The sequence below is a fragment of the Bactrocera dorsalis genome, chromosome 4 (assembly GCF_023373825.1).
Source record: "Bactrocera dorsalis isolate Fly_Bdor chromosome 4, ASM2337382v1, whole genome shotgun sequence".
Lineage (NCBI taxonomy): Eukaryota > Metazoa > Arthropoda > Insecta > Diptera > Tephritidae > Bactrocera > Bactrocera dorsalis.
Genome location: NC_064306.1, coordinates 51441580 through 51455464, shown reverse-complemented (window position 1 = coordinate 51455464; position 13885 = coordinate 51441580). Strand labels below are relative to the sequence as shown.

Sequence of the window (13885 nt, the reverse complement as noted above, 5' to 3'; positions counted from 1 at the left end):
CCTGACAAATGTTTCGAGTCGTTGACAAACAGCTGCCAAACACACATTAATTAACATGAGGAGATCAAACTACACACGAACATAACAAAAAGTTGTACCCATCTAGAGAAAAATTGTTTATCGATTCGTTTTACGGGCGCAGTCGATATTATCAACAGAAAATGACACAAAGAAATTCATTATTTTTTCGTCTGAACTAACATTATTGCTTTGCAAGTGGACCGAACTCAGACATCACGGCATAAATTCATCTCTACTTTCCAAGCTCTTCTAAGTTGTTTTAAATTCAGCTATCCGACTTTGAGTTCAAGTTCTGATTGCCCTAAGGTTTTCACACAATTCGAAGCTGGTGATTCGTGCATTGAAAATAACTTAAGAACAAGAACACATTTATGATATGACAGTTATATGGTCCAATTACTTCGTTCATGGAGACCTTTACCTCCTCTTCCGCTGACAGGGAAGTAAATTATATATTTTATCATACATACGGTATTGTTTTTGGTAAGACTTTAATATTTTAACGACCTCACTTATAAAAGCGAACATAGGTGAAGTTAATAATAAACAGGTTAGATATAAGTGGTACTCAGGAATAAGTTGCAGTTGCATCTAGATATGTAATAATTACGTTTCCAAACCGTCATACAAAGAGTGTAATATACCTTCTCGACTGCGAGAATTAAGGTTCGATGTTGTTGCAAATTTGCGCCATTAAATCTGGTTTTACTGGTTTCATTTACTATATTGCTTTCACTTATTAAATAAAATCATAAACATATATTAGATATAAATCTCGACGCCTAAGAAATCATTTTGCTGGCTGTTTTCGTAGGTACGGGGTTGGGTTAAGTTGTTGAAATAATGGTGTGTGTCTTGGGATTAAATTAGATTAGATAAGTAAATGAGGGTTTCACCGCGACCTAGGGTCTATTGTGCCTTCTTCTAAGTCATAATGTCTCAACTAGCAAATTCCAATATACTGCTAGGTGGTATTGAGGCCATGTCATTCCTCTATGGGAAAATCGATCCAAGGGCCTTTATCCTGGGCCTACAGACTGCTGCACAGTCGATTAGCAAATGTTCTAGAGTTTCAGGCTCCAAGTCATAGAACCGGCAATTCGCACAAGAAGCCAGAACCATGATTCTTGAGCTTACAATGGCCAGTGTAGAAGGCGACAAGTAGCCTGAGTTTTTCCTTTCAGAGGTTGATTACATATTTAAACCTTTTAAGGTTGTAACCACCCATTAGCAACTTGGCATGGCGCATGCTCAGAGTTGTTACCAATGCTTCTCCCTACTCACTACTTTATCATTTCGGTGCAGCTCCTTTATGGTGTGGGACCAACCGCAATGAAAGGTTCCGGTCCAACCTTGTTGGCTGCTGCTGCGGAGCAGGCAAGGTGATCAGCCGGTTCAATGACCGCCTATACCTATGTGACCTGGCACTCAAATAAGGTGTACTTGGATACGTTCTGATAGACTATTCATCGTTCTCACCCTTCTGCATCAATAGCGATTTGATCTCACTTTGAGTGCCGCTTGACTATCGCTTAGTATAGCTATCATTTATTCTTTGCTACTAGTAACGTTTGAGGTTTAATTCTACACACCGACTTATAGCAAAGCCTTACTGCCGAAGGTAGCCTTTAACTTCTTAGTGAAGTTAACCTTTTTGGTAATGCTATCCCTAGGGAGAAGAGACAGTAGTATTTCGCCATTTAGGTCGTTGGAAAAATATTACCTGAAGCTGTTTGGCGACGCGACCAATTACTAAGTGTAGCGGGGCGAGTCCCAGCAGGAGTTCAAGTGCCGCTGTCGGACATGTGCGCATGACACACGCAAACGCAAGCAATTCGTTGCAACTTCGCTAGTTGAAGTCCTACCGAAGTCTGCGATGCTTTGGGTGCCCAAACCACCGCTCCATATGTAATAAATGGTCGCACGATCATGGTGTATAATCGTTTGAAAATCCTTTGCTTGGAATCCCAGGATCTACCAGCAAGCCGAATGTACACCTTAAGTGCCTTTGTAACTTTGAACGTCAGATCAACATGCTGCTTCCACAGCAGAGTGGGGTCCAGCGTGAGACCAAGATATTTGACCATATTAGTCATGTCTATCTCTCTGCCCCCGAGGATAGGTTCCTGAGGCCAAGCAAAGACTTTCCTCTTTTCCAGTGTTTTTGCTACGCTCTTGTGAGACGTGTTGTACCTTCGATAGGCGCAAGAAGGCGCATAGCATTACCTTCACTTTTTCCAGCGAACTCTACATATATCTCGGTGCTTAGCTGGTACGGAGTAGTATTGGTCAATTTGCCTGCTCTGTAAGCATGCTTGTTCGCATGTAGGGGTTACGTTATCAGCGTCTTTGACCTTATTTCATGGTTCAACTTCGTCCCCCTTCTTTGGAAATCTGTCCATAACGTCCATAAACAGTGATATACCTTAAATCGTACAGATTTCAGGATGACAATAAACGCAACGACTTAACGACAAAATCAAGCGCTTGCGTAATATCTGGCTAATGTTGAAAGTTAAACCCAACCAGCCTCAGCGGGCATTATCTATACATGTGTATTATTAACAACTTTTGCTATGTCTACCATACATTGTAGGCGATCACTTCCCCATAGTGATTATGTGTAAATCGAAGCTCATTACTTTCCCGATAAGCTAACAGACTAATTACTTAGACATTTGTAGACATTGATAAGCCTTTCGCTCAGACCACACCTGCGTAAGAACCAGCTAATCACTTCTTAATGAGCTTTTTTCGAGACGTTTCGTTATACTTTGTAAGCATATATAAAGCCTGAGCTGTAGCAGTCAATTATCAAAGTCAATATGGAGTTTCCAAGTTTCTACATCAAGTTGTTTGTACTGGTTTGTTTGGTGGCCGAGTCCATACAAGTACCAAGTATACGTATCGTTAGCGGTACTAAAGCTGTTCCGGGTCAATTTCCTTATCAGGTATCTGTACGTGTAAGCGGTAAGCATATTTGCGGTGGAGCTTTGATTTCTCAAAATTCTGTTGTAACTGCAGCACACTGTGTAGCCAGGTAAAATGCCTTCATTCAACCCCCGAAAAGGACATCTCATACTTCAAATATATACTTGTATATTTTTTTCAGTATTCCGGAACAATTCCTTACTGTACAAGCCGGTACGGTAAATATCACCGAAACCGGTACTGTTGTTGCAGTATCGAAAATAATTCCGCATCCCGACTACAATTACGACAATGACATTGCTGTGCTGCAGTTAAGTACTCCACTCGACTACTCCGATGTTATACTACCAATCTCACTCGCTGTTAATGAAGCACCGGCTGGCGAGACGGTTACCATTACTGGTTGGGGTCGCGTACGTGATGGCGGTGCACTCCCCGAAATATTACAGTATAGTCGCAGTTTGACTGTTTTAAGTGATGAACAGTGTGCTCGTGTAGCCGGTCCCGTCAATAAAGGCATACAATGTCTTTCCAAGGTTAGAAATAATGGCTTCTGTGATGGTGATGATGGTGGTCCAGCCGTACACAAAGGCGTATTGATTGGCATCGCAAGTTATTATTCCGACGGTTGCGGCTCTGCTTCACCAGACGGCTACACCAAGATATCCTATTATCGCAAGTGGTTGGTTGCAAATTCTTTTTAGAGACAGTTTGTAACAGTCACAAGTACATAAACAATAAAGTTCAACTATAATCAACACCTTTGCTTACAACTTTTATCATTAGTCCTTAATATGAAGTGGTCGAAAAGTGGAAAGGAGCAAGCGACAGAGACAATGTGATTGGTTTTATATGTATCTGTATTTTTTAAGAACTGAGGGAGGTAGTGGTATTATACTTAATAGGGATGCTCTTAAATGGAGGAATACATATGTTTAAATAAGATTACTTGTCAGTATGGGAAAAAGTAAAAAAAAGTCCTCAAATTCTTGCTTCGTTGCCATCAAATTTTGGTTTCTAGGAACTTCTTCTTGGTTTCCTTATAAATAAATTTTCGTGAGGACCGCAAAAGAAAATTACACGCTGTTGATCTTCCGTTATCTTATTATTTTAGTTAACTGATTATATTGTCGTATTCAATGACCTTCTGCAATTCTTTAAATTTAATAAAAAAAAACCGTGAATGTGAGAGCGATACCATTACGAGCCGTATAGAACGTGGGTTTCTCGTGAAAATAAGTCTAACTCTAGCATAGTTTTGATTAGGAAAGTTTGTTAGGATGCTTAAGCATTCTTTCTGAGGGAAAAATAAATTAAAATCAACTGAAAGATAATTTTTAGGCACTTTTATATCGGTTGTATTTTCAATCGGTCCACTATGGTTTTTTCACTTTTTGCCATTCTCAAAGACTTCTGCACTGGTCTATAAATGAAATTGAAAATATTAAGTGAACTTCATAAATCTTATGGTCATTCTGATACTTCAAGATCGTTTCGCCGAGGTCGATTCTCAGAAACCATCTCCAAACTTCATACTATTTCTTTGTCTCCAAATATTCCTACCCCTCCTCAGACAGAAACGCCAACTCCATCTTCAATAAAGTTCTCAAAAGAAATGTTTTTTTCTTTTCAACCAAAAGCAACCTTCACTGATCAACATTATGATACACTTCGAACTTTGGCTTCGAAACTGAAGCTGCTTGTAACCTCAATCAGTCGCTGCTCACTGCAATATCGATAAACTTGGCATTTCATTAGAATAGGTCGCTAAAACTGTTTAGTATTCCTTTTGTATCTTTTTATTGATACAAAGAATACTTACAGAAAAAAACGTCATGACACCTCGAAAACTATGTAAGTAGAGCCCTTGAGCCGACATAGTCGCCGAATTCCGCCTGCATTGACTATAGTTTAACCATATCTTAACCCATCGCAATCAATTCAGTTAAATGGTGAAGTCATCAGAAAACATTTAAATCTCAGCGCTTATTTTTTATCGATACCTTAATATTTTCATGGCATTTTCATTGCTCTTGCTTCAACTACGAATACATTATACATAATATTATCTTGGATAAACTACCTCCAACTACTCAAAGTATACCTACATAATCCCTCAGCAGTCCAATAAAGTGGATTTCAATTGCCTAACATGCTACACTACAATTTAAATTCGAAGCATCTACTCTAACCAAACTCAGTTCAAAAGAGTTTACTTTATCTAAAATATATAATTGACATGTCCGACAAAGGATTGATATTTGATATAATGGATAGTCGAAAAAGTCTTTTCGTATTTCTAATCGAACTTGAACTTATATTATATATTTATAAAAATAAATAAATAAACAAATTTGTACCATTTTGTTCGATCACTTTTTGTAATTTTTCCGCTAGAGGCATTATTCTATTAGTGTAACACTTTTCCAGTTTCTCGGCACAAAACTGCGACCAATAATTTTCACAGGCTTCTCTTGAAGCCAACTTTACTCCTTTAAAGAAGTTCTGCATTCACCGAAACAAATGGTAGTCCGATGGTGCAAGGTCAGGGTTATAGGGTGGATGCTTCAAAACTTTCCAGCCAAGCTCTCACAGGTTTTGCCGAGTCATCAAAAGTGTGTGTGGTCTAGCGTTGTCCTGATGGAAGGTGAAACCATTTCTGTTGCTCAGTTCTAGCCTTTTTTCGATGGCTTGCTTCAATCTCATCAGTTGTCGACAGAAAAATGTAATCTCATCAGTTGTTGACAGTTAAATATAGAAACAATCGTTCGATCAGGCTGGAGCAGCTCATAACTGATTAGTCTGTTTCAATACCACCAAACACTCAGCATAGCCTTTCGAGGCGTCAATCCTGGCTTTGCGACCATTTGTTGAGCTTCACCACGCTTGGACCATGACCTTCTTCGCACATTATTGTCGTAGTTGATCGACTTTTCGTCTCCTGTTACCATTCGTTTCAGAAATGATTCGATTCCATTTCGTTTCAGCAAAGAATCGTAGATGTTAATTCGGTCCATAAAATGTTTCACAAACAATTCCTATGGTACTCAAACATAGAACTTCTTTTTGTAGCCAGCATTTTTTAAATGGGTCAAAACCGTTTGATGATGAATGTGAAGTTCCTTAGCGATGTCGTGACTACTTATGTGACGGTCCTGGTCAATATTTTTTTATAATTTCATCAACTTTTTCAACGTTAGGTCGACCAGAGCGAGGTGCATCTTTCACACCGAAATTTCTAGAACGAAAGCGAGCGCACCATTAGTGTGCTACACGAACTGATACAGAATCGTCTCCGTAAACTTCACAAATTTCATTGGCATTCTTCTCTTTTTTATACAATAATTTCGAAAAATTGCGAATCAGCTGTAACTTTTTTTCAACTTCTCTTAATTTTTTTTTTGTTTGATGAAGAGTAAAATCCAATACTTTCCAGCACTATATGGTATGACGAAATGGTAGCACTGGAGATATACGACTTCAACGATATCTATTGACAAAATACGAAAATACTTTCTCGTGTCAGGTATATATTCCGAACTTCTCCTTCCAGGTCAGGTTGACTTTTACGTACTAATCTACTTATACCTAGCTCAAACAGTGAAACGTGCCGATAAAAGGTCATTAAAAAGTGATTAGAATAGAGTTGAAGTCTAAAAATTAATGATTTTTTACTCTTCAAAAACGTGGTATAGAATACTGTAGTTTTTTTGGCATAACGGTAATTTTTTGAAACGCTAAAAACAACCGTTATGCCAAAAAAAGGCAGTATTCTATCCCACGTTCTTCCAGAGTAGAAAAATCATTAATTTTTAGATTTCAGCTCTATTCTAATCACTTTTTAATGACCTTTCCTCGGCACGTTTTACTGAACTCGCAACGTGTCTTAAACTCTTAGGCCTATATAAGCCGCGCTTAATCAGTAACCGATTCAATTCAGTTTTCTCAGTATGGATTATCGTAGCTTCTTTGCAAAGTTCTTTATAGTCTTTTGTTTGGTGGCAAAGGCCACGCAAAATGACGATGGGTCCGCGGAACATAAACCGAGTCTTCGCATATTAAACGGTCAAGTTGCTGCCGCAGGACAATTCCCATATCAGGTATCCGTGCGTCTTAATAGGGAGCATATTTGTGGTGGCGCATTGCTGTCTGCAAACTTTGTGCTTACCGCAGCACATTGTGTCTACAAGTACGGATTGAGCTTCATTTAACAGTATAGAAAGGATAATAAAAAACATATATATTTTTTTTTAGCATTAATCAGACCGCCTTAGGTGTACAAGCCGGCACCTTGAGCCGCACTGCTGGCGGGGTGTTCCGTGCAGTTTGTCATGTTGTTGTACATCCTGAATATGATTTCGATAACGATTTAGCTTTGCTGCAGCTGGAAACACCATACAGCTTGTCCTATTATATACAACCAATAAGAATTGCTGATTGGGAGGCACCGTCAGGAGAATCGGTTATCATTTCCGGTTGGGGTCGCACATATGAAGGTAGTCTGCTATCTGATAAATTATTGTATAGCAGAGCACTGACAACTGAGAGGTATGAATTCTGCGCTGGAGCTGACGGGGTAACTAACCCAGGCGTACTATGCCTTAATACTCCCCAGGGTAATGGTTTTTGTGATGGCGACGATGGTGGTCCTGTGGTTTATAGAAACGTTCTTATTGGTATTGCCAGTTATAATGCAAATGCTTGTGGCACTGTTTCGTACGGTGGTTTTACTAAAGCGTCTTACTATAAGCTTTGGATACAAGGCGTTATTTATGGCTAAGCGCTGTATAGTTGTATAGTACCGTTTAAATGTTTTATGCAATTCCAAACAGCAAATATTAAATATATATTTTCGAAGCGCAAACAGTTTCTTGTACTTTTATTCAATGGCGTTTCTTCTACTTAACTTACTTTATCTAGTGTTGAACGTAACTTATTCTGACGGTATTCAGTCTAGTCTTCAAAGTGAAATCAGGTATTTTCCAGTTCTAGTGAGTTTGTCCTTGCCTTTTCACAGTCTTTAAAGTAGATTAAATTTTAAATTTTCAAATTCTAAGTTTCCGAAAAAACGGTCAACTAAATTTGTTATCGATTTTAGTCGAAATTAGTATATTATATCGAAAGATGAATGACAGTAACAAAATTATTAAATTGAGAGGAGTCTAAACGCAATTAGGAACATAACATTGGTGCTCAAATTCAATCGAGCATACGCTTTTTTTGTTCTTTTTAGAAGCTAAGAATGTGAGTTAACATTTGTACCCTCAGGAAAATGGTTGAGAGAGATGTTCGAGAAAAATCTGATATATCTAACTATAAAGCCTTCTCTTTCAATAATCACTTTCTAATAGCACTATGCGATAAGGAGCTCTTATACCTTTGAAAGAAAGATTTTACGAGAAAGATTTTCAAAAATAACCCGTAGCTTCCTTTTAAGCTATTACAATCCTATTTAACAGTCCCAAAGAGTCCAACACTTGCAAATGTATCTCTTGGCAAATCTAAAATTATTAAGGGGTCAGTAGGGTAATCTGGCCTGTTTTTTTGATATTTTTTATCATAGAAATTTTTATTCTACAATAAATGGTTATCGTCCCTACTAAAATCATAAAAAAAATTTTGATAAACATTTGTTGATATTATAAAAAATTATGAATCTAGTATGGACGATAGCCAGACATTTTGTGAACATTAAAAAAAAATAATTAAGCAAATTGGTTGAGAAGTTCGACCGGAATAATGTCCGTCAGTTAAAAAAAGTGTGATTTGAGAAAAACGCGTTTAAAGTTTGAGGTGTGCACTCCGAGCACTCTAAACGTCGAGGGGTATTATTATTTTTGGGCCTTTTTCGAAACCTTCCAATGGTAAAGTGGATTTCTGCATTAATTCTAAGGGTATAAGGGAACAGATAATACAGAAAAAAATTTGAAAAAAGATTACTGATCCCTTAAATAATTAGTATGCCAATGTATATTTAATTTTTTTAAACTACATTATCTTTTACAATACTTCTTCGTAATTAATAAGAGATCATGAGACGATTTTATAATTGCCTTCAAGATAAGGTTTGGTTATAAGACTGAACCTAGCATCAAAGCAATATACTTGAACAGCGGCGAGAGCTAGTCTTTTTTAATATCCAAAACTCCTAGATTTAGATCAAAAGATCCTCATAAATTGGCGAAAGGCTTTAAGCCTAATTCATCTAGTTAGCCGAAAGTATGACTAACAAGATTTTGTTTCAATGTCAACCCGGCCAAAGATGAGAAGTAGAGAGGAAAGGGCTTAAATATTATAACCCCAACTTCTTACATTCAATTCTTGCTATTAGCGTTCGGAAAGATTATATATCAGCATACTATTGGACAGTGTCCAAACCGAACACCTACATATGAGCTGACACGAAGCTTTGCTAAGAGGAGATAGTTCAAAATTCAGAAATATCTCGCAGGCACATAATCATATCCAGCACTAAAATGCAAGAGAACAAGAGAGTAAAGATAAATGTGCACAAGGCCGCCTCCTCTAGCAATCCCAAAGGCTTTGTAGTTACCTGTGATGCCGCTGTAAGCATATCCTCTAAAATTTGAATACCAAATTTGATGCTATTGATGAAGAATCAGACACTTAGACAGAGCGCCGAATTGCCTCTTTTCCTGGCACTTTTCTTCGCACATATTAGCCACCTGCCCTTAGACTACAAGTTTATAAAATAATATTGGCCTTAATTAGGGTTGCAGGGAACCAATACACAGCTTTTAGTGAGATGTTATACCAATTTCCAATAGCTTTTCCACATTCATAAGAGTCTTCCGAAGTTTCTCTTCAATGCATGGCTTATACAACAACTTTCCCTATAGAATAAGCCTTAGGTACCCCTCCCTGCTCGCAGCCTCACAATGATTTAAGAGAAACATATGGAGTTTTATACCTCCCAGTAATTAAAACCACCCATGTAGTCCCAAATAGGCCCAAAGACCATAGTGCTTTGGAATTTTTCTTTCTCTGAAAGAGCAACAAAAGCAATCGTCTTACAACGTTGCTTCCTAAATTCCTTTAACTTGAGCCAAAGCAAGGTGAATTCCCATCCTGTTTGATGTTCGAAGCTCTTTCGAAATCTCTCCGATTTAAAAAAATAATATAATCTCAATACTACTACCAGGAGGATGTATTTCCTTGCAAGTAGGTTGAAATATAATGTAAGGTATAAAACCGAAAATTAGTTAAGCTTGTGAAAACTTAACTTAGGTTTCGTTAAAACACTTTACAGGTATATTTCGACAGTTAAATTTAATAATCGTTAACCTATGAGATTAATATTAAAATTTGGTATGCGAAAAGAAAAGAAGGTATGAAGTGATCACGACTATTTATTGATTACAACTCCTTTAACTGTACAAAAACCGCTAATTGATACGGGTTTCCTCGTGATAACTGCGTAAATTATTTAAATAGCTATTGAAAATTAAAAAAAGCGCACAACGTCTCGACATACCGATCAGTTTGCTATACATATATAACTCCATATCCAATGCTACTAATTTTAACTACTGCAAACAATCGTTAGCCGAACTAAACTGTAACAAAATGTAGCAATATGTTGTGAGGGTAAAAAATCATTAATTTCTAAATTTGCTTAATAATGTTCTAATCACTTTTTAATGACCTTTTCACTGCATTTTCCGCTAAATCCGCAACGTGTCTTGAAATATGGGCTCTATATAAGCCGTGCTCAATTACGAGCGATGCGTTTCACTATTCTTAGTATGGATTATCGAAGCTTCTGTATAAAGCTCTTCATAGCCTTTTGCTTAGTCGCAGAGGCCACGCAAAACGAAAATGGCACCGCGGAAATCAGGCCGAGTCCTCGCATATTAGGCGGCCTAATAGCTGCCACAGGACAATTCCCATATCAGGTATCCGTGCGCATAAATAAACAACATGTTTGTGGAGGCGCGTTGCTGTCTCCAACATTTGTGCTTACTGCGGCACATTGTGTTGACAAGTATGACTTGAACTTCTTTAAACAATATAGGACTCATAATAAAAAGCATATATATATATTTTTCCAGTGTTGATGAAAAATTCCTAGGTGTACAAGCCGGCACTGTGAGTCGCACTGATGGCGGGGTGTACCGCGCTGTTTCTAATGCTATCATACACCCTAAGTATGGTTTTGATAATGATATTGCTTTGCTGCAGTTGGTAACACCATTCGACTACTCCGATGTTATAAAAGGAATAGCAGTTGCTACTGCAGATGTACCGGCTGGAGCATCAGTAATCATTTCCGGTTGGGGTCGCACATACGAAGGCAGTCCTCTATCTAATAAACTATTGTATACCAGATCACTGACAACTCTGAAGAGTGACGACTGTGCTACAGCTGAAGGGACGATTAATCCTTCCGAATTATGCCTCCTCAGTCCTCAATCAAAAGGTTTTTGTGATGGCGACGATGGTGGCCCAGTTGTTTATAGAAACATTCTAATTGGTATTGCCAGTTATAATGCAAATACTTGCGGTACGACTACAAAAGGTGGCTTTACTAAAGCGTCTTACTATAAAGCTTGGATACAAGCAATAATAGCTGCATATAGTTTAGATGATTAATATTTTATCATTTACAAACAGCAAATATAAAATGGAATTTTAGAAGAAAGCTTATTTTTTTCTGTTTTTAACAGGGTTCATTCAATATAATAATAAAAAACATAAGCTAGTACCTAACTTAGCTTAATCTAATGGGACTCATTCTAACTGTGAAAGTAGAGTCAGTGATTGATTAGTAAACATTACTTGAAACATGAAGATTATTATATTAAATATAGTAGTCTTTATACAGTTCAATTTCATTGTGGAAATTTTCAAATCGACCTTCTATGTATTATTAAATCCTACTATATAGAAAAAACACATTATAAATAGACGTGCGGGTGACATACTTCTTTGCAATGTATAATTCAGTAGTCAGTTCGTGTATTGAATAGAAAATGTTCACAAAACAAAACGATGTGCGCCAAGTTTTGAGAATCTTCCGAGAACTTTTTCTGTAGTAACTTCAGTGTTATAATGCGTGTGCAGCACTCCCGGCCATTCAATCTATCCTGAACATTGTTCGTCCTTAGCCACATTTTCATGCGGCGAAGTGGCAAAAAACAGTGAATAAACTATGAGTTATATATGAGGGTATAGATCTACATCGCAGCTCTTCAACGATTCCAAAGCAGTAAATGGTAATTTGTTGTTTTTTGCCTTTTACTTCTGCCCCAATGGCACTGCCAGTGATCAAGTTCACTTTTGAGTTTCAATCGTCCCACGACGTTGTCATTATCCAAAAGGCGCTTGAATCTGTCTATCAGGCAGTCAATAAGACTTTCCATTTCCTTTTTTTCAAAGCACATACATTTTGTAGAAGCAGCAAACTCAAATCCATCCAATACTTTTCTAGAAAAGCGCGCCTTCAAACCGATTGTATCCAACAAAGGAATTTACACTGAGACCAGTATTCTTCGCAAGTTCTCACGCAAAAATTTACGCGTTTTGTTTGTCGACCCCAGATTCTTGGCTTTTCTTTGTAAACTCACAGTTCTGCGGCCATTTTTTTCTTGTCTGAATAAATGGATCGAAAATGTTCCTCACCATTTTTTCTTCGATTTAGGAACAATACAAGCAGCGTGTCTATCATATTTGAACCCATCTTGTTTTATATAATTGGATAAGTTTCGCCAAGTTATATGTCCGCCATTTTCCCCCTCTGAATCTGTCACTGGCCTTATACAGAACATAGTCTTTCCAAACATGAAAACCTACCGTCATTTAGCAACGTGCTTGAAGCAAATTTAGCTCAACAGATGCATGCAGTTGTTGTAGTGCCTCGTAGTGAATGCTCCTGAAAGATTCCTCTTGAAACAATTTGGATGGTAAACGGGTTTTTACGAGTATAAAAAAAAAAAAACACAACAAAATTTCCGTAAAAACCTCCAAAGAGGCAGAAAACGTTGTTACTAGATCTCAACAAAGTCACCACTCTGAAAAGGCTTGGTGGCTAGTCTCCTGTTAAGCCACCAAACCTTCGGTGAATTCGCGGTTTAAATTGGAGCAAAAATGTACCAGTAAGACGTGTTAGAATGCATGGTAAAGCAATTTCAATTCCCTCTTCGATGGTGATCATTGCATCTTCCAATAAGATTTTGCTACGACATACAAGTCAAAAGCACCCGGCATTGGGTTGAAAAGCAATAGTATTCAAGATTTGAATCCATTGGACTACAGTTTATAATCACAGTTGAAGAATGTGACCTCTCGAATACGTCATAAAAATGGGGATAGTATCACAAAGTCTTCGCATCGTATGTACCAATAGAAACTGACCTAAAATGCTTTGTGCTAAAAATACAAATAACGAATCACATTTGTGCGTAAACTTTTTCAAAATTCAAGTGGATCTCACCATTATCGTCAACTTTGTTGCTTGTTTTAGTCTTCGAGGTGTGTTAATAGCAAAATAATAAAGTTGTCTCAAAGATAAAGAACCAAGATAGATCCAAATTCAGGTGCAGTTGAATTGAAAAAACATACTATACTTTGTGCAACAGAGTTCGAAAGTGTCAAAACCATTAACTGCTAGTTTTGCTTAACAGTATTTTAATCACTTTTTAATGACCCTTTCTCGGCATTTTTCACCGAATACTAGACACACTTTGCAATTTTTGCTCTATATAAGCCATGCTTAATCAATGAGCGTTTCAATTTACTTAGCTCAGTATGGTTTATCGACGAAACTTCTTTGTAAAGTTACTTATAGCCTTTTGTTTGGTGGCAAGGGCCACGCAAAATGAAGATGTCTCCGCAGAACTCAGACCGAGTCCTCGTATAGTCAACGGTCAGAAAGCCGCTGTCGGACAATTCCCATATCAGGTATCCGTGCGTA

General features: G+C 37.7%; 4 protein-coding genes across 20 annotated transcripts in view; all 4 read left to right on the top strand.

The window, feature by feature from the left end:
- The window catches only part of LOC105227479 (potassium voltage-gated channel protein Shaker), a 541010-nt gene that overhangs the window by 360703 nt on the left and 166422 nt on the right, over nucleotides 1–13885 (top strand). The window lies entirely within an intron of this gene.
- LOC115066248 (serine protease SP24D) lies at nucleotides 2816–3710 on the top strand. The gene is made up of 2 exons (XM_029550744.2): nucleotides 2816–3061; nucleotides 3134–3710. Exons 1-2 carry the CDS (start codon nucleotides 2847–2849, stop codon nucleotides 3654–3656), a joined length of 738 nt encoding a protein of 245 aa, XP_029406604.1. The 5' UTR covers nucleotides 2816–2846; the 3' UTR covers nucleotides 3657–3710.
- Nucleotides 6878–13885, top strand: part of LOC105227477 (serine protease SP24D) — an 8238-nt gene continuing 1230 nt past the window's right edge. The window contains exons 1-2 of one of the 3 annotated variants that reach the window (XM_011206826.4): nucleotides 6879–7141; nucleotides 7207–7816. In XM_011206826.4, the coding sequence (XP_011205128.2) occupies nucleotides 6903–7141; nucleotides 7207–7732 (765 nt within the window). In that variant the 5' untranslated portion in view covers nucleotides 6879–6902 and the 3' untranslated portion in view covers nucleotides 7733–7816. Of the gene's footprint in view, nucleotides 7142–7206; nucleotides 7817–13694 lie in introns of those variants that run through there. The other 2 variants (XM_049454928.1, XM_049454927.1) reach the window with 2 other exon arrangements.
- On the top strand, nucleotides 10681–11614 carry LOC105227476 (serine protease SP24D). Its single transcript, XM_011206825.4, has 2 exons — nucleotides 10681–10957; nucleotides 11025–11614. Exons 1-2 carry the CDS (start codon nucleotides 10698–10700, stop codon nucleotides 11563–11565), a joined length of 801 nt encoding a protein of 266 aa, XP_011205127.2. The 5' UTR covers nucleotides 10681–10697; the 3' UTR covers nucleotides 11566–11614.

Bases quoted from the DNA above. Each gene is read 5' to 3' on its own strand.
- LOC115066248 (XM_029550744.2), top strand. From the start codon at position 2,847: ATGGAGTTTCCAAGTTTCTACATCAAGTTGTTTGTACTGGTTTGTTTG. The intron at 3,062-3,133 runs GTAAAATGCCTT...TATTTTTTTCAG, and splicing joins GCAGCACACTGTGTAGCCAG to TATTCCGGAACAATTCCTTA.
- LOC105227476 (XM_011206825.4), top strand. From the start codon at position 10,698: ATGCGTTTCACTATTCTTAGTATGGATTATCGAAGCTTCTGTATAAAG. The intron at 10,958-11,024 runs GTATGACTTGAA...ATATTTTTCCAG, and splicing joins GCGGCACATTGTGTTGACAA to TGTTGATGAAAAATTCCTAG.